At 43.0% G+C, this 24726-nt stretch overlaps 1 protein-coding gene across 1 annotated transcript in view; it reads right to left on the bottom strand.

Annotated features, from left to right (window-relative positions):
* LOC148026879 (putative inactive purple acid phosphatase 27) overlaps positions 1 to 24726 on the bottom strand; it is a 117138-nt gene that overhangs the window by 13071 nt on the left and 79341 nt on the right. Inside the window, exons 6-9 of the mRNA XM_087690352.1 lie at positions 21664 to 21796; positions 21243 to 21448; positions 21038 to 21163; positions 20583 to 20877 (exon numbers count right to left, since the gene is read on the bottom strand). Of these exons, the coding sequence (XP_087546478.1) occupies positions 20583 to 20877; positions 21038 to 21163; positions 21243 to 21448; positions 21664 to 21796 (760 nt within the window). The remainder of the gene's footprint in view (positions 1 to 20582; positions 20878 to 21037; positions 21164 to 21242; positions 21449 to 21663; positions 21797 to 24726) is intronic.

Raw genomic sequence — 24726 nt, 5'->3', positions numbered from 1 at the left:
AATGTACAGCTTCAAAGTTGCAATGAAAACCATACCCATCTACATACCAAACATATGACTAGTATACTGAATAGTGATCTCAAGGTAAACATATTGTCACTTACAATACCTTGAATGTATGTTGAATACATCCGAGATCCACTACATCTAGAGCTGTGCATCACTGAGGAGTGGAGGTGCTAGCTCCCTCATGAGCATCAGATAATACTTTGGACCCCTACTCTGTTGAACCTGAGCAAGAATCAAGGTAAAGCTGCAACAACTGAGGATGGTCTGCCAAATCATCCTCCTCCGTCCATTTGGCATCCATTGGTGAATAATTGTGAAACTTCACGAAGTACCTTCTAGAAACCTTACCCCTGATCTTCTGTTCTTTGTGTGCCAAAATCTCTTCTCGTACCAGTATTTCATCGAGCTCTTCAACCTCAGGCTGAATTTCAGCAAATACATCTTTTGGCACATCACCATGAAAAGGCCTAAGTAAGCTCACATGAAAAGCATTGTGTATCCGCCAGTGTGGAGGCAATTTCAGCCTATAGCATGCATCAGTGATCCTCTCCAACACTTGAAACGGTCCATAGTATCTCATAGACAGCTTTGGATACAATCGATCTTTGCCCTTTATCTTTTTCAGCCTTGTTTTCAGATCTGCCCTAATTTTCCAATTTACCCTTTTTCTCAGCCTTGGCCTTAGTGACATGTGCCTTGGCATCACTATCTTCGAATCTTGCATCCATTCCATGCAGCAATGTGTCAGCTGTAATAGCAGTTTCTATAAGCTGAGACATGCTGGAAATAGTGGACTTAATGCAAAAATCCTAAATACCCTTTGGCAAACCACAAAGGTACTTCTCCACCTGCTCATGGAGAGGTATTGTGCGATAAGAAGTAATTGACAGCAATACATCCCCAAACTTCTTGTTATATTGATCCAAGTTCATGGAATCTTTGGAATTCAACTAATTCCTAGCTATCATACTATCACCAACCTTCCTTCCATGGATGGGTCATAATTCCCTAATTACAACTCAGTTACAACAGCAACATTTATTACAGAACTGAGAAATGCGGAATAACTTACAATCTTGGACAATGGATACCCTATTGGCCCCAAACTGGTGCCCCTTTCGGTATTTCTTTAACTTAATTGAAGAAGAAGTTGATGTAAAATGGGATTCTCACAATCCCTTTCAGTATTCCAACTCCCCTTTGCTGTTCAAAATGACCAAGAAGTCTTCAGTCTGATTTGCCCTTTAATTCGGGCAGTCAATTGGCCTTCACCCACTTTGATGGAGATAGAAAATGCCCTAAATTCATTGATTTGTTTGTCCCTCCACCTAAATTTGATTGAAAACAGCTTTAACTCTGTTGAATCCAAGTCTTGGAGCTTCCAATTTCTGGCACACTTCTCGAGGCTGTTGCTAAATCCTAATGTTTTTATGCAGATTAGGATTTACAGCAAAGAAATCTGAATATTTTCTCAACCTCTGGTGATCTAAATGTTGTAATCTTCAGAGCAAGGCTGTAGAAAAGTTGGGAGATGAGAGAGAATGATGAGGAGAGAGAAAATTCAAACTTTCATCGCAAAGAACCAAAGAAAATCAATCATTTATTGCTATTGTTCTATCTCAACAACTTATAGATGTAAAGAATTGAAGAAAATCAATCATTTACTGTTGTTGCCCTCTCTCAACAACTTGTAGATGTTGCCACCTACTCTTGATTAGTCTTCTCTTGCCCTTGGCTGCCTCAGAAGGTCCTCCAATGGCTGCAAACCAGACCAACAACATCTCCTCCCTCTCTCTTCCAAGCTAAATGCACAAAAATGTCTCTCCAACCTCTAAAGAAGTTTTTTTTGTCTTACGTTGGCATTTTTGAAAAGTGGCAACCTTCCCAAATGGTTTTTCCAGCATTATCCATGATTAAATATTACTCTTTAGTCTTTAAATACTAAAAAATAATCTAATAATTATTTCGGTGCCCACAAAAATAATATGGCTGTCCAATAATTAAATTCGCTAGGCAACTTTCATTATCGAGTGTCTCTATGCCATCTTTGACCATCAAATCAGTGTTCGATACCATTAAACGCCACTTCTCTAGTGTCACCAAAACTCACACTTATGGCCAAATGAATGACCTAAGCCAACAACTGACACCGAATACCACCAAGTAATTGTGCGACATAACTTATAGCAACTTTTGCCTTTGACATTCGATGATTTGCTCACGTCCTGGGCTCGTAAATTTACTCTAACCCCAGTTACACCTCACATGTTTAACATTTACTTAACCATATGATTAAAAATTAATCCGCATGTTAAGTTAGGTTTCAAAAATACATGTTCTCATGACGCTTAATGTCTATTTCAAAGGTACTTGTCAACCAATTTGAAGCAAACATTTGCTTGAACCAGACCGAAGCGGTAGGTAACTTCCCTTGAATAAGAAGTGTAGACCACCACTACAATAAATTTTCCTTAAAAAATGTGAGTGCCTCTTTTGTATCTTAGATGCCTATGTGAAGTTGCCTCTACAGTAGGCTGCATCAAACTACTAAATAAAAACAAGAGCTGTGAGCCTACCTTCTACACCACTAAAAGGCTAAAACTTCACACTTTTGCCAATGACATTATAGTTCTTCGGTGGACCTATGGGAATCAAGTTATCATAAATAGGCTGCTGCAAAAAGGGTATATTTGTTGTATTTAGATGATACAACACTATCAGATGCTCCTACATGACCAGCACCAAATCCTTGTGCTCCAACAATCCTTGGGAGTGCAAATACATATCCATATGGCCCGCTTTATACCCCAAGCATCATGGCTATGCTACCATACATGGGATTAGGCATTCCACTTGCATTACTTGGATACATTGGGTGTTGTGAGTCATGCATTGGTTGTTGCATACCATAGGGATTTGAGCCATACATTCTCGTATGCGGTCCCTATCCAACCATAGCATGAAAAATGGTACCGCCACCAAAGTATCCTCGCTGTCCCATGCTTGCATGTGCATAATTACCTTGCTTCCCATGTTCCCATGGATTGGCACTACCAAGTTGGCCATGCATTTGCACTTGCTGCCCCATGGGAACCAATTGTTTGTGCTCATCAAGCATTTTGGGCACTTTCAAAGAAGGCTTAGGCATTTCCTTCAATTCTTGTGGTAGTCCCGAAGCTATAGGTGTCTTCTTCTCTTTACCTTTGTTGTCCTTCCTTGGGGCATTCACAAATTGAGAAAACTAGGGATCCTTTGCCAATTTCGCAAAAAGATTTGCTTCTATATACATTCAATCCTTGAAGCTATCATCAAATTCTTTAGCCCTTGCTGGTCATCAACCTCTTTATGCATTGAAGTGCCAATATTTGGATCATTTCCCATATTTTCAGCTTGATGTCCATGCTAATATCCATGCCCAACATTGGTCATTGCATATCCCCCTTCACCATGTGACTGACGAAGGAGTGATGCATTCTCTCCACTTGATCCCATATCACCATGTGAAGACATGCTTGCTGTAACTCACTGCTGAGAGCAATTTCAGCACTAATGCAATAGTCTCGAGCTACAATCAAGTGTCTCTAGCCCACCAATTCAAAGGATTTGATGGTATCCCGGCAATGGAACCATGAAACTAGCCTTCCTTCCGTGGATGGATAGTAATTCCCTGATTATAACTTAGTTACAGTAGCAACATTTATTACAAAACTGAGAAATGTAAATTAACACACAATCTTGGACCATGGACACCTTGTTGGCCCCAAAATTGGCGACCCTTTCAATATTTCTTTAACTTTTGATTGAAGAAAAAGTTGATGTACAATGGGATTTTCCCAATCCCTTTTGGTATTCCAACTCCCCTTGCTATCCAAAATGACGAGTAGGTCTTCAATTTGATTTGCCCCTTGATTCGCGCAGTCAATTGGCATTCACCCGCTTTGATGGAGATGGAAAATGCCCCGAATTCAAGGATTTCCTAGTCCCTCCACTTGAATTTGACTAAATATAGTTTCAACCCTGTTGAATCCAAGTCTTGGAGCTTCCAATTTTTGGCACACTTTTCGAGATTGTTGCTAAACCCTAATTTCTGTTGTGCAGATTAGCGTTTACAGTAGAGAAATCTGAAATTTCTCAGCCTCTAGTGATCTCAATGCTGTAATCTGAAATTTCTCAGAGCAAGGGTGTAGAAAGGCTGGGAGATGAAAGAGAATGTTGGGGAGAGAGAAAATTCAGAGTTTCTTCACGAAGAACTGAAGAGAATCGGTCATTTACTACTACTACCCTATCACAATAGCTTGTAGATGTTATTGCCTACTCTGCAGATCAGTCTTCTCCTACCCCTGGCTACCCCAAAAGGTTCTCCACTGGCTACAAATCAAACCAATAGTATCTCCTCCCTCACTCTTCCAAGCTAAATGCACTACAATGTCTCTCCCTAGCCTCTAAAGACGTTTTTCTATCTTGTATAGGCATTTTTGACACCAAGTAACAGCCTTCCCAAATGGTTTTTCTACCTTTATCCATAATTAGATACTAGTTTTCAGTTTTTAAAAAATGAAAATTAATCTAATAATTATTTTGGTGCCCAAAAAAAAAAAATAACTGACCAATAATTAAATTGGTTAGGCAACTTCCATTCCGGAGTGTCTCTGCGCCATCTTTGACTATCATATTGGCATTATGTACCATTGAACACCACTTCTCCAATGTCACCAACCGGCCAAATGAATAACCTAGGCCTACAAATGTACTCTAACCCCAACTACATCTCACATGTGCAACATTTACTTAACCATGTGATTAAAAATTAATCCACATGTTAAGTGAGGTTTCAAAAACACATGTCCTCATAATAGGGCATATTTCTTCCAACACTTCTCCTTGGGATGTGAGACCTTTCCACTATGAGGACACTTGGGATATCATCCATTAGGTTAAGATTGAGCAACACATGCACACGCTCACAATGAACAAGTGAATATGTAGAGAGGAGAGTGTTGGAATGTCACATCCACTATGTGAGAATAATAATGAAAGTACAATCCCTAAGCTACTAAGTATCACACCCACTGATGAGTGTTCACATGGGGAGAATACCCTCCTCTAGCTAGAAGGTTAAAAGTGCCCATGGATAAGGGAGCATTAACACTAGCACTTCAGAGGAATATGATAAGTGTAACAAACCCCCCCTCAAGTGAATGATATGAACGTATATAAGGAATAGGTAGATCAATCCCCAAATGGTATCAAGCCTAGAGCCTTGCGAAAAGCTTCAAACTTCTCTCTAGAGACAGCTTTTGTAAACACATATACTAAGTTGTCATGTGTAGGGACATAAACCAAGTCATGCCATAGCAATGTGGCACTCTAACTGTCAGCATAGATAGGAGTGTGTGACTGTTGTCCCACACTAAGATCGGCGTCTGAGCCATACACATTCCAATGTAGTTGTAAATGCTGCCCTATATTCAACCTCACAACTAGATGTGACCACTGTAAACTACTTCTTGCTCAGCCAAGAAATATATGAATCACCAAGCATAAAACAATTACCACTAGTGGATACCTACGTATCAAAGCAACTAGCCCAATCATTGTTTGTGAATGCATACAAGCAAACATAAGTGCCTTTATGATTAAAAAAAATGCCCAATGTTTGAGTGCCTTTAAGATAGCAAAAGACATGTTTGACCAATTGCCAATGTGTAGTACCAGGGCTGTGCATAAAGCCTGCCAATTGAGATATCCCAAACTAAATATCCGGCCGTGTGTTTCAAAAATACAATAGACAAACAACAGTCTGCTAATAAAGAGAAGCATCAAATGGATCTTCTACATCCTCAAGTGTAAACCTGTGGTATCTCAACTGGAGTAGAGATAAGCTTGCAGTCTTGCATCTAAAAAAACTCAAGGCACTACCCAATGTATTTAGACTATCACAAAATAATGCCACCCCTCAACTGCAATAAACTATAGACCAAGATAGTAGTGCAAGTCGCCAAGATGTGTGACATCAAAAGCATGCGGCAATTCAGCCTTTAAGGCTGAAATCTATGTCTCAAGAAGTCTAGTCAACAGCATATTATTCACATAAAGAATGAGAATCAAGAGGTTCTCTCCATCTTTATATACATAAAGCATGCTTTTAGTATGTAAATTACTTAAGCCAAGAGCAATCAAATATGCATGTATCTTTTCATACCATGGCCTAGGTGCCTACTTCAAACCATAGAGGGCCTTATGCAACTAGCGCACTTTGCTCTCTGAGCCCTTTTGAATAAAACTAGGAGGTTGTGTGACATAAACTTTGTCATCAAGATCATTCAAAAAGGCAATCTTCATGTCCAACTAATGCACATGCCAATATAAATGAGCATGCAATCACACTACAAATGGTGATCGTATGTGAAGTGGGTGCAAACGTCTCATCATAGTCAATCCCATGCTGTTGAGCATACCCCTGGCAATTAGACGTGTTGTATAGTAATCAATGCTACCATCATATTTGCGTTTTGATTTGTAAACCCACTTTGTGCCTATAGCATGCTTGCCAATAGGCAAGTCACATAACTCCTATGTGCCATTTTTATGGATAGAGTCTATCTTTGCCTCCATAGCTGCCATCCCATGCTCATCCACTAAAGCATCATGTAAAGAAACAGGTTCCTTGTTGCATGCAATAACTACAAGTACTTGGGCAACCAAGTTACCATGTGCATGGCAAGTGGCTGCTCTAGTTCTACGGGGAAGTGTAATGGGTTGTTTGTTATCCCATAATGTATCTAATGGCCATCTAGGGACTGTTTTAGCTTCTTGAATAGCAGCCCTCTCATCGGCTACTCCATCATCAACAATGCCTTGATCAATGGGATGACTACTATTCAGCATGTGTTTGCTACTGATTTTGCTGCTATAAAACCTCAATAAGTTGCTGAAATTGACCAAAATCGTGTGCACTTACTGAAACAATGGTAACAAATTGCCAAACATATCCATAGGTGCAACATTGGGCTGATTTTTGCAGTCCATGAAGGACTGACAAGCATATTCAACAACACCACCTCTCTACTAACAAAATCCTTGTTCGTGGAGGTTTGGTATAGGCAAATCCCTTTACTTTCTGCACTATAACCAATGAAAATGCATTTGGCAGCCTTGTCTTGTAATTTATGTCTTTGTGGCTAGCACCAAAGTATATACCAAACAACCGAAGACACGAATGTGTGATACCACTACTTTCCGGCCATTCCAAGCCTCATAAGGTATACATTCAGCCAATTCTTTAGTGGGGCTACAATCCAATACATATAATGCACACATAATAGCATCAAGCCAAACTTTGGGAACGTCTTATTGTGTAAGCCAAAGTTTGGGAACATCTTATTGTGTGAAAGCATACAACGTGCCATTTCCATCAAAGTGTGATTTTTTCTTTCAATCACACCGTTTTGTTCAAGTGTGTAAGGCACGATACATGGATATGTACCAACTGCTAAACTCATGTGTGCTAGTAACCAAAGAAAGAGTGAAATCTTTCTTGGTCTAAAGCTGTCCTCCAATCTCCTCCACAAGTCTACAAGGAAAGGCGATATACCCTAGATAATCCAGTGTTGAGTTGCAGCTACCACCACTCTAATCTTGCTCATCTATATTATCCTCCCCAGCCTAGTGGTATAGCCAAAGAAGGGCACATCTTGGGGCATATCTGCAAATGGATCTCTCCATATCCACTCCCCAAGATCCCACTTAAGCCTCTATAGTGGCCTCTTCCTATATCCCTAATCTCTCCATCCATCTTCCATACAAGTCTGAGCGTATTCTTTTGAGTCAGGAATTATTTCATCAATATTTGCAAGTTGCTCCATTATGTCTTTGACACATGTAATGTAGGCATCCATTGAGTCACCTTCTATCACATGCTTCATCTCAAGCTATTTGTGCAAATACACTACACGAGCCTCATTGCACACTTGATATAAAAAAGCAAGCTTATCCGTTGTGCACAACCGAATATGAGAGATAAGTTATAACCTATCTTTTTGCACAAGACTACAATCAAAGCATGTGCTTGGACATCATGCCCATCCCATCTCAATTGATCAACGATGGAAGGTGCAACAAGGGTTGGAGCAAAAGATCCATTTGTGAATCTCTAAACCACATACATAACCCCAAAGCTGCTTGGCAACTAAAACATGCTTCATCATGTATGCCCACGTTGGATAATTAGTCCATCCAATTTATCGAAGTCCCCAAACACATATTGAGCAAATCATTTCATCCTATCGTTCCTTGTTCCATACAATTGATTTTTCACAACTGCTGCCAAATGTGTACATGTAGGTCCAGCAGTATGAAAAGGCAAAGAAAATACCAAAAAATTACAATTTTTCACACAATTCATTATGACGAAAAAAAAACTGCAGCTACAAAGGCTCCAATGCTTATGAATGTCAATGTAGAAGGTGTAATTGGCCTCAATGTCAATGGGTTTGGACAATTTTCACAAAAGACCCAAACTTATTTGCTGAAATTTGGTGTAATTTGGGCTTCAAGTTTAAAAGCCCCGAATTTTTTGCAATGAAATTGTGACATTTTCGTGTACCGAACAAAAATCCCTGAGATTTTGGTGAAATTTAGGGGTTTCAGACAAAAGCCACAATTTGTTTGAAGAAATTGGGCAGAAATTTATGGCTACTGCAAAAATCCCCAAATTTCGTGTTTGTTAAGAGGCTGCGTGCAAATAAGATTTTTATATGAATTAAGGCTAAGCAATAACATGGTTATAATGAATATTGATTTTTCTAATGTCAAATAGAACCAAAGCATTTATTGCATGACGTGGCTGAGTTATCGACTGCAAAGACAGGGGCTGTCAAGTTGAATCAACACGACACAGACGTGTACAACCAAGTCACCATCAAAAAACCACCAGAATGGAGAATGTGTCAAGGCTAGAGACAAAAGTGCAATTCACGTCAGGGCTGAAGACGAAATGCAATTCACACAGTTCCGGGCTGGCGCCTATTGACACTGAGGCTATCAATGATGGGATAGGGTCAAGCAACAGGCAACGACCAACTAATGGATAAGAATCAACTACACCAGCAATGTGGCAGAAGTTATCAGGCAACAGCAGGCAAGAAGGTACTCTTAGGCAGCAATGTGCAAGATAGCCAATGAGGAGGAGAGCCGTTGAGCTCGAGGCTCAACAGCAGCTCATGTGGTAGTGGTGGCGGTGGTGGCTAAGATGTACAGCTTTGATACCACCATTAGGTTACAATTTAGCAGCATGGATACACTCACACATACTCACAGTGTACAAGTGAACAACAGGGTGTTGGAATGTCACATCCACTATGTGAGAATGATAATGAAAGTGCAATTCCTAAGGTACTAAGTACCACATCTACTGATGGGTGTTCACACGAAAGAAAAACCCTTCTCCAGCTTACTCCATAACTTTGAAGGAACAACGAGATTACAACATGTCCTTGAACTTCTCACTCTTGCTTCAAAAGAAGCCAACATACTAAGAAATATTATTTAGATTCTTCTCTATTGACCATGACCATTTTCAACAAAATTTAAGTTTGACCTTTAAGACATTGAGCCCTAATGAGGAAGCATGGATTAAACAAGGAGAAGGATTGTTTGCATGAGATTTTTAGCTAAAAGGAGGAAAGCTAACCTATCTCTTTAAGAACTAATTGTCAACAATAGATCAAATTATGGGTAAATTGCAAAGATTAAACTATAGTTGACCTACAAATAATAGAAGATTTTGTTAAGCTTAAGCCTCGTTGGATAGAGAAGACTAAAGCTATTAGGCTACTATGGAGCCAAGAGCAAGTAATAAGACAAGGAAGAGAGCTTGAAAGCCACTTAAAGAGCCACTCCTCACAAATTGAATATTGTGCTATGGAGAGTTGTAGCTAACAACCCATCAATTAAGAATAAGATAAAAAAGTATCTAAAAATCTTTATCTTGTGCCTTTTTTTGGGAGGAAGAAGAGAGCCAAAAAATTATTTTAATAATATAGGGAATTTAAGCAAGGATAGAAGTAACTCATAAAAGCTATGAGAGCTTTCAATTTGCACCACTGCATTAGTTGGAAGCAAGCACTACTTCATGATAAGGGATCTTCAATGATACATCTTATATGATGTGGTTTTTCTTGAAAGTTATTATGTGCAAGTCTACTTGGAGTCGCATGAATATAATTTTTTAAACATTAGAAGGCTTGGATGTATTGATACTATTGTAGACAATGTCCTTATTGAATTGCACAACCCTTTTGTTACTTTGCATAGGAAAGCTAACTCTTTTAGGGCTATTAGGCATCTTGTTTAAGAAGTTTATTACATCTTTGCAAACATGCTATGGATACTCACTCTAAACATGAATTCTCCTATGATTTTAACCCCCCATTAAGGAAATTGAATATTAGAGCTTAATAATAATCACTCATACACCTCTTTTTCTAACCATGGTTACTTTTGGCATGTCCTTACAATCATGTTGACTTTTTTTTTAAATGTAGATTTGACAACATTGACTCTTTTTTTAAAAAATATACATGGTGCATTTAATGACCAAGCAAGTCATTAAAGGATTTCCCTTTGAAAGGATTATCCCATTTCCATGCATTTCCTCTCTTGTCTATGCTCAACCATGTAAGGACTTGATGATAAATTCTCAACTGTGCCTCTTGATCCCATGTATGAACTTAATAAGTGGCTAATTGAATAATGTGAAACGGGTCGCCACATCAAACCTCACAATGTTGCAAGGTTACCTTTTTTTAACAAGTTGATTGCTAACTAAGTCATATCAATCTAAATTGATCACGTTCTTTAACTCCTCACATTAGTGCCATATCCATTCTCTCCTTTTACTATTGGAATAAGTTTCTCAAAATTTGTAGATAAATGCATTTCTAACACCTATAATGATGAATAAAAGAATGAGATTACCATAAAAGTATTAAACCTCTCAATTGTTAGTCAACATGGTAAATATATTTACTCTTACATAAGGCAAAGACATTTAACTTGTTCTAGGGGGTTACAAGTCCAGCTCAACATGGACAATGATTGGGTGCATGCATATGAGATTTAGTGATTTACATATGACAATTACTTTTACAATTCATCTTTGATTTATCTAAGTCTCTTTTTCAATAAAAGTTATTTAGAACTCGTCTTTCATGTCTTTAAGTTAATATGTTATTGTTATTTCTAAGTTGGCATTTTTTTCTTTTCTTTGTTGGGGTGTGTGTGCCGTGTGTGTGTGTGTGTGTGTGTGTGTGAGGGTGCCAAGAATCACAATTAGTAACACTTTACTAGCTAAATCTAGACCACCCCTCTCATTTAGTTTCTCAAATTACATTCATGAGAATTAATATAAAACCATCAACTTAAGTTCTCTAAAGCTTTGATGGAACTTAGTAAAAGTGTAATAAGTTAGAAATGCTTCCATCCAATGCATTGAATGTGCCAACTTTTTCAAAGTGGTGTTTTTCTTATTAGATGCATGTCTTACACAGTCAAGCCTCAACAATATATAAAGGATTTGATAAAGTTGTACTATTTTACAAACTTTAGGGGAAAAAACAAACATTTTCAAGTTCACATTGAGAATGGTTTTAAGCCACATATTCATTCCATCATGAACAAAAGCAACGTTGCACTACTTTGCTTCATATAAGACTAGTAGGTGAATGCTCCAGTAGTCATATTGAAAAAACTATCTTGTAAGGTTTGCCTTTGTGTGGATGAAATTGTAATTGGTATAGCACAAACTATGTAGCTAATGTGATTTCAAGACACATATTCAAACTATCACACCCAAGAATATCTGGATATCTTCTTGATATCCAAAAATAGTCGAAAACACTATCATCGCTACTCCTCTTATATTCTAAAAGTAAACTAGATGAATTGTAAGCAATTAACTTTGTGAAGCCAAAATCACGATCCTTAACCAAGCTCCAAGTTGAGTTAAGGCTACTAAAATTTGGCAAGTGGGAGCCACCACCTCCTACCACCAAATGGATGGTTGCATTGAATGTCCCTGAATAGAAATGCTTCTAGTTGCTTACACAAACACCCTACATATCACAATTAAAACAATTAGAAGGTAGATAAAGCATTAGATGAAAATGTAAGTGTGTGATTGGAGAGAGGAGAGGGTGTTATTTGTCAAACCTCTCATTTATCTTTAAGGTGGTGGTCTTATGGACCATTTAGAAGTGCCAAATGACATTGCATTTGGAGATGCAAACATTTCTAGATGCAACACGGATATCCATTATCACTTGTAAAACCATTGCCAATCCTGGTACTTTCTATCACATATGGTCAAGCACCTCAGCCCATACCGAGCAATGATGTTATTTGTCCCATCTTTAATTTATCTTGAAGGTGGTGGGCCTTATGGGCCATATAGAAGTGTCAGATCATGTGACATTTGGAGATACAAATCATTACTAGATGCAACACAAATATCAATTATCACTAGCAAATTATTGCCAATCCTGGTACTTTCTCTCACATATAGTCAAGCACCTCGACCATATCGAGCAATGATGTTGAATCCAACCCAAATGTTCCTTATTTTGGTGGCTATGGCAGAATATGCATCAACTGGGTTCTGCAAAGTTCCAAACCAAGCCATGCGATTTACTTCTTCCATCACCATGGAATTTGGGAAAATCTGCTGAAGTGATGGGTCTCTGGTTGGAGAGATTGTCTACTTAAGTGCCCTGTCATATATGAATTCGCATGCACATATTCTTATCTGCATAAACACAAATTTTAAGAGCATTGCATCAAATCGTACTTGCCAACTGCCAAAGTGCTTTTGACATGGATAGGTTACCTTTGTTTTGGCCAGAGGGATAACCGGGTTAGCATAACCATACTTGGATTACACTCTCCCCCTCTAGAATTGTCCCCAAACACGCTTGCAACCCTGACACACTCATCAATACGCCTTGGTCAGATCCCTCTGGTTAACCCTGACACTGCCAATCGAAGCAAGACAGTGCACTGTTGCACACTGGATTGGGCCTTGTACGGATACTGGACAGTAGATAACTGTGTAGGGATAATCCTCCATAGACTGAGTTACATAAGCATCCCCCTCCCCCCCCCCCCCCCCACACCAAAAGATCAAAACCACGCATCAAAAAAGATGAAGTGCCACCTTTACACTTCCAACCCATCACAAATAATGCTCGTACCTCACTTCCAGCTCATCTAGAACTCCCTCTTCACGATCGCTGCTGTGTTGCCTCTCCCAGCAAATACAATCTCTACCATCGACCGTTGGCACTTTATTGTCTTGGTCAAGATTTTCATGAGCCTTAGTGGTCATAACGGATTTTAGGGTCAAGAGTTACTTTTGGCTATGTTGATGCTTGTAAGCAGGAATACTCATTTGCCTTGTATCAGTGCATGACTGGGCAAGATGTGCTGTGACAAGGAGTACTGGCAGGCCATGATATTGGTGGTGATTATTTGGCCGTGCAGCATAGTATATCTTTAGTAGTCACTATTGCTGTTGTTGAGCCAAGACAAGCTAACTTCCTTTCCTTGACGGTGTATATGTATATGTTCACATAGCGGGAGTGGTGTTTAGATCTGCATACCGACCATAGCGCCATGAACTTATGCAGCTTCATCCTTATCTTGCCATCGTGGTAGAATGAGGTATGCTTTTTCAGCCCCTTGTATAGCCTACACCTTGGATTCCAGACTGTAATGCTTTGTCTCATTGGGATGCAACTTACATGTTTTGGTGGGGACTCTGCCTTCCAGCCCCATGCCATCTTTTTCAGTTGGTATAGATCTTTGGCTCATCACAGCATACGGTGGCTGTGGTTTTTACCATGGCCCCATGTTGGTTTACTGCCCCTTCTCAGTTTTCCATTAGGCAGTCTCTTGACAGTTCTCTATATTCTGAACTGCTTTGGGAGTCTTTTAAACAGCCATTGCTTGGCTTTCCAGCACACTCAGGAGGCTTCCTTGCATTGGGCACCTCTTCTTGTGAAGTTTACAGCTGTTACAGAGAATGTTCTATGTGAATGTGTGCATGAGAGAGAGAGAGAGAGAGAGAGAGAGAGAGAGAGAAACGTGACGGGACGGCTATGGAGGAGCTCGATCTGACGCCGACTCGCCCCTGTACCTGTGCTGCTGCTATCTGCCGCCGTCTGGCCGTCGCCCGCAGGCCCGTCGCCTGCCTCTGAAGCCACCGTCGCTCGAAGGCCCGTCGCTGCCTCTGAAGCCCACCGTTTTTTCGTCAGCGCCTGCTCGTAGCCCGCCGTCGTCAGCGCCTCGCTTCCTGCCTGCAAACGTCCGCCTGCGCGCGGGCGCCTCCCTGTGGAGGCGTAGGTTTCGCCGCCGACGCCCGTGTTGGCTAGGGCAGCCCGTCGTTTCCTGCAGACGTCGCCTGGTGGACCTGCGGGTCCTGGTCCGTGGTCGCTGTCAGGCCTGGGCGCTGTCGCCCGCCTGCTCGCCACAGATCGTCCGCGGGTCGGCGTCACCTCTCAGCCCGCTACAGCGACTTGTCTTCAGCTTTGCGCCCCTGCCTGCTTGCGCAACCAGCACCACGTGCCCAGGCCTGTGCGACTCTGCGTGGTCCCCTGTGCGCAGGGCTCAGGCAGAGAAAGCGAGAGAGAGAGCAAGCAAATCGGGGCTGCTGTCACCTGTGCTGGCCCTGGGCACCCGTCAACGTCGCCTGCACACTGCCTACCTGGCGCGCCAACGTGACCTGCACACTGTCTACCTGTAACCTTGCTGCGCTGCATCGTGGAAGCCCCGACCAGAGAATCGCCAGGATCAAAGGGTGTGCTTGCAGAATACGTCCCTGCACAGGCCGGGACACGACAGTTTAGGGACAGGCAGATAGACATTTTACAAGGACAGATCTGTGCCGAGGAGGCAGCAGATTATTGAAGAGCAGAGACTGTAGACAGTGCATCCTGCTGCTGCAGTGAGGGAGCGAGCGAAAGAGAGAAGACAGCGGTATGGCTGGCCTAGATATGGATTTTCTCGACCGGACGGTGGCAGCCCTTGGCCCTGATTCCGATACCGAGGAGCCGGAGGATATGGTGCCATGCACGGAGGAGCCGCCTCCGGGTTCTGAACTGCCGCCGGCAGGCAAACGCTCTAAGCACACTTCAGACGAGCCAATGGGTCCTCAGGACCGTTCCTATGCGCAGGTTGCCTCCGAACCTGTGGATTCGCAGGAAATAGACTGGGAGCATTTGTTGGACTTTGCCAATACTCTGCTTGGCGATTATGTCCAGCATAATAATGAAACTTTCTCTGCTGCGGCTGCGGATGATGTGCTGGAAGCGACAGTGGACCCAAAATCAGTCTTGCGGTCCTTCTCGGTGTTCTATGACCGTGCAGTTATACTTTTTTTCACCGGCAGGATCCCAGTGCTCTCACATATTCGCCAGTGGATGCACCACTTATTGCAAGGGGAGTATGTTGAGGAGATCTTCCTTGGCCCTCGCGGCTTTTATGAGGTGCTGTTGAAATCCGAATCGCATCGAGCTGAGCTACTGTCCAAGTTGCCACTATTCTTTGACCGCCGCTTGGTCCATGTGGTACCATGGCGCCCTATGGCTGACTTCCAGCGTCTGCTTCAACGCGAATGCCCGGTGTGGGTGGAAGTGGAAAATTGTCCAGCGGTATATTGGCCATTGTTGAAAGACGCGATGGCAGTTGTGGGCACAGTGCTGGTTCCCCCCAGCCTCAGGGCTATGAACCGAAACCGTCTATGCATGTTATGGGATACGGCCAGGAAAAGGCCTGCGTGGCTTCGCCTCAATTGCGCTGGCATGCATCCTTTGCATTTTCGCCTGAAATGGGGCAATTTTGCCGGACACTGCTTTTCATGTGGTAAATTAGGACATTTTGTAGCTGAATGCCCGGAACGGCAACTGTCTTCTGAGGAGGCGCAGGTTGTGCAGCCCAAGGATGACATGGTGCTTGATGCCCAGACACAGGAGACCCTTCAGCCCCCTACTGTCATGGAAAAAGGTAAACAACAGGTCCGAGCTTCGGATTCTCCTAGCTCTGATTGGATTGAGGCACGACAAAAAAAAGGTAAAAAGTTGGACGCAGGCCTGGCAGATCCTGGGCCTCATGTTTCCCCGGATTCCGTGCGCACGTACACGCGCAGGAAAGACATGGTCACCCCACAGCAGGTTGTGCGTACCATGGCCCCGTCAGCCCCCCGCAATCCGTCTTCAAGGAAAGTCTATTCCGAGGGCCCCAAGGGCCCACCTGCTAAGCTGGCGTTTGATGCGAAAGGCAATGTGATTACTCCTTGGGATAGGCGTTATCCCCGCCCTGCTCCCAAGGTAGTGGATTTCCCTTCTACCTCTAAAGCAGGTCGCCCGAATTCATTTGCAGTATTGGCTGATTTTCTGGATGAGGGTGTCCTGGATGCCCTCGCGGAAAAGATGCAATCGAGGCAACAGGCGCCTCGTTCCTGACTTCCTTTGTTTGAAAATATATGAAGATTGCCACGTGGAACGTGCGAGGCATTTGCTCTCGCCATAAGCAGCATACCATGTGGTCTGTCTTGCATGAAAATCAGTGGGATGTATTATGTGCAGTGGAGCACAAAAGTCATGGTGAGGCAGGAAAGGTTGTGGATTGTCGTGGATTTCGTCTGTTTTATGCAGGGACACATGCTAAGCATTATTCGGACGTGCTGATGATTGTTCATGAGAAATACCAGCCTGTTCTTGTTAAAAATGATGTGCACGGCCGCTTTCTGGTAATCGAAGTCCTATTTGAAGGTGAGATTTTATGGCTGCTGGGACTTTATGCTCCCAATGATCCCACATCCCGACGGGATCTATGGTTGACTTTGCAGGGCTCCATGGCACTTGGCCACAGAGGGTTTTTGATGGGAGATTTCAATATGTGTGTTGACTCTTCGCAGTCCACCTCAGGACATTCGGTAATGGATACGCCAGAAAGCCGGGTGTGGAACTCCTTTGCTTTGCACATACTTAAGCAAGATCTTTGGTCGTGGCTTCACCCTTCTGTTTCAGGTTTTACTTTTCATTCTGCGCAATATGCAACCACTTGGTCGCGATTGGACAGAATGTATATCATGCAGGGGGATGATTTTCTTCCCGAGATGCTGGAGATGAAGGTCTTGCAGCAATATGCGTTGTCGGATCATTTTCCCCTCCAGCTTGAGATGCGGGCACAATCTGTTGCACCGTTTACGCAGTTCCTGGATAAGCTCCCTTTACGCTTCAACTCCTCTTATTTGAAGCATCCAATTTTTCAGGGCTATATGCAGCAACTGATTGAGAGGTTCTTATTGGACTTCGCCTCTGAGGGCTTGGCTTCGTTTGCACGCCTGCTCTCTAATGTGCAGCGGGTTGCTCGGCAGTATGGGATTCACACTGCCTCTCTTTGTCGCCGCCGTCGACTTGCAGCAGAGGACTTATTGGCCTTGGTCCGTTCCTTGCTCCTGGATTCCCCAGATGATGATTTTCTGCTGTCACTGGAGCGGCGTTTGGCCCATCTTATTCAAGTCTTTAGCTTGAAATCTTATCAGCAGGCCAAGCTGTATAACTTGACTGACACATTGCAAGATAATGCCTGCCAGTCTCATAAGTTCTTTCGCGCCTTGCATGCTTCTCCGGCTCGCGAAAATATGACTCGACTTCAGGACTCGGAAGGTCGCATGGTCACTGATCCGCAGACCATTATCAATATGTGCAGAAATTATTTTATGGATCTTTTTGGTTCTTCATCCTTGCCGTCTAGCCAGGTTACGCATGCCCGCTCGGTCTTCTATCAACTGGTCCACCAGCAGGTTCCGCTTGATATGCAAGCCTCTTTGGAGGCGGATATTTGCGAAGAGGAGGTTATGGATGTGTTGTTGCACCTGCCTAAGGATAAAAGTCCTGGTTGGGATGGTCTCACTAATGAATTTTTTTAGCACTCAGCCACGCAGTTGGTAAAGCCTTTAGTGGTCATGTTCCAGCAGGTTTGGGAAACAGGGGTCATGCCTTCTTCATGGAAAGAAGGCCTCATCAAACTGATCCCCAAGGTCCCTTCGCCGTCAAAGCTGCAACACTGGAGACCAATTTCGTTGATGGGCGTGATGTATAAAATCTTTTCCAAAGTGCTGGCAAATCGGCTTCACAAGCACCTTCCAGCTCTTGTGCACCCCCTCCAATATGGTTTCATTAAGGGACGCAACATTTTGCACAATATCTTGAATGTGCAAATGGCTATTGATTATGCGAGGCACTCCAATCAGCAAGTGGTCTTGATTCAACTGGACCTGGAAAAGGCGTTTGACTGTGTGGACTGGTCTTTCCTTGCAGAGCTTATGTCTGCTATGGGCTTTGGGATCCGCATGTCCCGATTGATCTACACCATTAGTACTGAGGCTTCTTCAAGAGTTATGCTTAATGGTGGGGTCACAGAGCCATTTCTCCTTGCACGCTCGCTCAGACAAGGCTGCCCTTTGAGTCCTCTCTTCTTTGCCCTGGCGACTCACCCGGTCCTTTCAATGTTATCCTCCATGGCGGCTTCTGCCCAGCTGGCAGGGTTATCTCTTCCTTTGGGGCAGCACTTCATTAGCCAATCTTTGGCTGATGACTCCTTCATGATTTTGCAGGCGGACAGGGATAACATTCGCAAGGCATTAGATGTTTGGACGCTCTTTGGTCAAGCTTCTGGTCTTCGCATCAATGCCTTCAAGTCAGCCATTCTCAGTTGCACGGAGCCTGATTTAGAGTCATTAGGCTGGCAGGGCCAGGTGGTTTCTCGTGGCGCGATTGTCAGGCATCTTGGATACCCATTGGGGGTGGATGTACGGCCAAAGGCCCTGCTGGAGTGGATTTCACACAAACTGGCCGTGAAGTTTATGTATTGGAAGTCGCAAGCCTGGCCGTTCCATGTCCGCCTCAAAGTGGCTCAGACAATTATGCTACCAATGCTGACGTATTTCCTGCCATTACTGCCATGGACGCCCACTGCTTTGAAGGCTCTTACTCATCCCATTCGTTTCATGCTATGGAAGAAAGATTCACTGCAGGCAGGCATTTCCTGGATTTCATGGTCACATGCATGTACCCCTAAGCGCATGGGTGGTGGAGCTATTTTGGATGCACAAACTCATATGCTGGCTCTTCGTTGGTCTCTGTTTCGTGCCATGTGTGTGGATCATCACCCGTGGACCATCATAGCCCGTTATTTTCTTGAGGACAGCGGCCTCCGCCAGGGTAACACACGGCTTCGAGCCTCATGGTGGCATGTCCTTAATGCTGACGCTCGTTTCTCCAGTCCCTCTTCCTCGTTGTTAGTGCATTTGGTCGGCTCTTGGAAAGTGGTGCTCCAAAAGGCCCGTTGGCATCCTGTAGGGGACCGCATGCAGACAAATTCTTTTCAGCTGGAATTGTTGGCGGTATCCACATTACTTTCATGGGAAGATAAACACCAGCTCAGACCAAGATTTAACCGCATGGCCCGTTTGGGTGTGACTTCGATTGCGGATGCTACCCTTGCCACTCGCAATGTCCTTGCATCATTTCGGACTGCTAGGAGACTTTTCAGGATCCCGCGCGGATACCGTGATTTATGGGGGAAGCTTTCCTCGGAACTTCAGGGTAGGCAACCCTTTCCTGCCCTGGCTATGGATCGCCCTTGGCAGGACTGGGACCTTGCAGGCCGGTTGAGTCTGGAAAAGACCTCTACTAATCAGGTGTATCATCTTCTCATTAAAGATCACCAATGGTTGGGCGTGAAAGTTAATGCTGTTTGGGGCCTGCGGAAATCACTGTCTTGGTGGCAGGCAACGCTGATGGAGGGATGGCAGAACAAGACACCTTTCAAATGCAAGGTCTTTCTGTGGCGGGTAATGATTGGTGGTCTTCCTCTTGCCTCGGCCCTTTCCAAGCGTCGAATCTCGAATGGCACTTGCTTCTTCTGCACCACTTCGGCGGAATCGGCCCGACATCGTTTTCTTTCCTGCCCGCTCGCCAAGAATATCTGGTCACTCTTGTCACGAATCTGGCACACGGTGGTGGGGTCTTCACTGACTCCCTTCGATTGGGTTTTTGTGCGCCCGAAGTATCCCACACCACCACCGTTACATATGAAGATCTTATTCCATTTTTTCAGATACTGGGGATGCTGGCACATTTGGACCACCCGAAATGCTTTTCTCTTTGATTCGGCTTCTAATGTACCGCGACATATTGCAAGGCTTAAAGGGCTCTTGCATTGGCAGCTAGATCTCATCAGGCACTCTGACTTGCTCCCTCGGGAGGATTTGTATTCCTGGCATTTGGCAATTGCCTCTGGGTCCTTGCCATGATTGGTGTAACTTTTTAGTACCCTAGTCCGGGGATTTCCCGCACGTTGGCCTATGGCCCTCGTGCCTCTTGTACTCGTGTAATCATGTAATCTTGTACTTTCTTCGTAATTAATACAATTACCTTTTACGAAAAAAAAGAGAGAGAGAGAGAGAGAGAGAGACCTCATAATTTACGAAAAAAAAAAAAAAAGAGAGAGACCTCATAAACTGGGCATGTACACTCATAATTATGGACATGCCCATAAAATGCCAGATCAACTTTGTACTTCTGCCACAAGTTTTGCAAAGAGTCTCTGCCAAAAGGCTCGCCAGAAGTTCCCTCCGATGCATAGCTTGAACCTGATGAATACCCTAGTACACGATGAGAAATGAATATAAGCCACTCTGCTAGAGAAAGACATTCCTCTATGAATTTGTACTGTTCAGTCCCAGGCCTCCAATCATGCTCTGAGTCAGCAATACAGAAGTGAAATAGGCCATAGTCAACTGAATACCTGTAGGCAAGTCAGACGATGAACAATACATGTAGTTATCCTACAGCCCTATATGGCAATTCAAAGTTATCACATTACATTCCAGACAGCTTCTTTTCCAAAGACCAATGTTGGACTATTTCTAGGTGCATCCATTATAAAACTCTGTGGAAGTGCATACCAAAATTTTGCCCTGTTCTTTGCAGGCATGTAAAACATTGTTTCTGCTACAACCCCACACTCTCCCCCCGTATCATCACCTTGATAATATGACCCTGAGTTGGGCCAGTCACGTTCATGGTTTCCACTGCCACAAGTCCCATAAGATTTAGTTTTAACATTTGGACTTGCATTGCATTATATCAATGCATAATAATAAGTCCAACCTCGCAATCATGTATGGCACAGTTGAGCTCAAGGGTGCCACTAGTTCTGTGAATTGATCCCATTGAGACAGGTAACCATTAGCATACGCCAAGTCCCCAATGTTAAAGATGATGTCAATATTTTCCAGATCCTCAACCAGACGATCGGTTGTGTTCAATGAGCCAGGCTGATAGTTGGCATACTCATTTGATCCATCTCTCTCTGCCTGTAAGGTTACAGACACAAATTTCAATAAATAGTAGCAGTCAATGCAAAAACCTAACAAACAAAATTCGAATAGAACCCTTATCCTGTTTCTTTGAAGAAGTATGATTACATGTTCAGGAAGCCATCTTACTATTATAAGTGGTGGTAATCTAGTGGATTGCTGACTTCATGCATCTCAAGTAATATGTATATTAAAAAGAGTTGGAGATGAACCTTTCCTAGGTCTCCAAAAATAACTATGTGTGGTAATGAATCTTGTCCTGAGAAAGGGGGTGCCTTGAAGGATCTTTCTTCACTCCATTCATAGGCTCCTGTTGTCAGTTTGTGACCAACTTTGTAATAATGCCTAATAAACAGATTCTTTAGTATCACCTGTGCTTCTGTTTCCAATGATCGGGAAAATTTACCAACTTTGTCTCTAAGCCAGTTTTGTACTTCATCACAATACTCTCTAGACACTAGACTGTCAGGAGCATCCATCAATATATGCAATACCATAAAAAAGACGAGAAATTGTTTCCAACATGGTCATCAATGCATTAGAATCAACAAGAGAGAAAGTACATGTTAATACGAATTGCTGAATAGCTAACATGTGAAGAAGTTTCTCCACATGCAAACTCGGAAAATCTAAGCAGTTTTGTTCTCTCTGTATTTTGATTTCCAATGTTGAAACATTAATACACATTGAATAAGCATCATACCCTTGGCCATCTTCAATTATACCATATTATTTGCAAGGTGCACTTCCTCTAGTGCCAGCACAGTTACAAAAGCTGACATGGAGACAATATCATAGCTCCAGTACCACTAGGACTTGCAAAAGCTGACCCAGATGCAGCTAGCAGCAGGTCATGGGGGAATTGTTCACTTGCCCAAGCACCTTTTACAAGAATCACAATGACCTAATGAAATGCAATGATGTATGCAATGCAGAGGGAGATAAAACAGGGAAGGGATGCCGATGTCAAAGACAAGAAGACAGCTGCAATCTACATATACCACGTGGAGAAAGCAGCTCCCTCTCAAACCATGGATGTCATATCTCAAAGCCGAAGATGGAGAAGGGCCTAACATCAACGTGTGGTGCCAAGAACTTGAAGAATGGTGAAGCCTAGAGTAGCCCAATGTAGAGGGTAGACCTAACACCCCTCAGTTGGAGAAGTTGGAAGGAGAATCAACCATACGACTGCTCAGAACATGTCCCTACTCAATCTCGAGAAATGGCTCCTATGCTAACCAAGTAGTGTAGGAGAGCCCGGGACTCCAACTCAGGAGATGATTCCAATGCTAGTTAAGAATCACCAAGAGCAATTGACCATGAAAATGAACCTAGTGAATGAAGAAGGAAGATCTGACACTCTTCAGTTGGAAGAGCTGGAAGGAGAATCAGCCACCAAGGTAGTCAAGACATATCCATACTCAAACTCAAGAAATGGCTTCAATGCTGAACTAGTATTATAGGTGTGTCTAAAACTTCACACATGAATCCTACCAATCAATAATATTAAGGCACAACCACGAAGGTAGCGGTCCTCTGAACATCAAAACGAAATACTAGTGGAGTGGTAACTAATGTCAAATGATAAAAACACCCCCAAGATCATAAGAGTAACCTAGCAACCCTGAGAATCTAGCCTAACGGTGGCTAATGACCAAACCAATCAAATAAGCCGTAAGGGACAACGAATATCAAGACCGAAGAATTTGTGCTACCACCCTAGGGAAGACCCCCTCTCTACCTCCATGGAGTGTGTAACATACCCGCTGCTTAATTGCGGAAGGTAAAGCTTGGTAGTTGTCCAAGGTCAATCCTAGCTACTGCCGTCCACCCTCCACAGGAATAATCGGACTTTGGTATTGAGCGGCTAAAACCAGCCTTCCTCCTCAAATAGGGTGGTAAATCCCTCATTAAATGCAAATCTGAAAATACAAATTTACCTACTGATCTTGTACAATGCACACCGGCTCCAAAATTGGTGCCCCTTTCAGAATTTCTTTAGCTTTATTGAAGAAAAAGTTGACTTACGATGGGATTCTCCCAATCCCTTTCGGTATTTCAACTCCCCTTGCTGTTCAAAGTGACCAGCAAGTCTTCAATCTATTTTGCCCCTTGATTCAGGCACTCAATTGCCCTTCACCCACTTCATAGACGATGGAAATGCCCCAAATTCAATGCATGGCTAGTCCTCCACCTGAATTCAGCTGAAACTCACCTTCAGCCTTGTTGAATCCAAGTCTTGGAGCTTCCAATTTTTGGCACGCTTCCCAAGGCTCCTGCTAAACCCTAATTTCTATTGTAAATTAGGGTTTACAACAGAGAAATTTGCAATTTCTCAACCTCCAAGGATCCAAATACTGAGATCTACGGAGCAGGGCTATGAAATGGCTGGGAGATGAAAGGGAAAGCTGTAGAGAGCGAAAATTCAGAGTTTTGTCACCAAGAATGACTGAAAATCAGTCAAGTGCAGCTACTGCCTTGCCACAACAGCATGTAGATGCAAAGAACTAAAGAAAATCAGTTATTTACTGCTACTGCCTTGTCTCAACAGCCTGTAGATACTGTCTCCTGTTGTTGATTGGTCTTCTTCAGCCCCTAGCTGCCTCAGAAGGTCCTCCAATGGCTGCAAATCACACGACAACCTCCCCTCCCTCTCTCTGCAGACTGAATTTATAAAACTGCCTCTCTCCAGCCTCTAAAGACGTTTTTCAGTCTTGCATGGGCATTTTTCATAAGTGGCAGCCTTCCCAAATGGTTTTTCCAGTATTTTTCATAATTAAATATTAATTTTCAGTCTTAAAATACTGAAAATTAATCTAATAATTATTTTAGTGCCCTAAAAAATAATTTGACTCGCCAATAAGTAAATTGGCTAGGCAACTTCCCTTCCCAAATGTCTCTGCGCCATCTTTGACCATTAGATCGGCATTAGGTACCATTAAATGCCACTTCTCTAGAGTCACCAACTGACACTTATGGCCAAATGGATGACCTACGCCAACAACTGACACCATATACCACCAAGTACCTGTGCGACATAACTTATGGCAACTTTTTCCTTTGACATCCCGTGATTTCCTGGAGTCCCGGGCTTGTAAATTTACTCTAGCCCCAGTTACACCTCACGTGTGCAACGTTTACTTAACCATGTGATTAAAAATTAATCCACATGTTAAGTGAGGTTTCAAAAATACATGTCCTCATGACAGTGGCCCTAGGTTTACCTCATAGTGAAGCCCTTAGCCTCAATCCACGAGGATTGACCTAAAGGTTCC

The sequence above is a fragment of the Lygodium microphyllum genome, chromosome 13 (assembly GCF_053477565.2).
Source record: "Lygodium microphyllum isolate KBCC chromosome 13, Lygodium_microphyllum_v1.1.10, whole genome shotgun sequence".
In the NCBI taxonomy this organism is placed as follows: domain Eukaryota; kingdom Viridiplantae; phylum Streptophyta; class Polypodiopsida; order Schizaeales; family Lygodiaceae; genus Lygodium; species Lygodium microphyllum.
The sequence above is the reverse complement of the archived record's forward strand: the minus strand, read 5'-3'. Positions and strand labels throughout refer to the sequence as shown.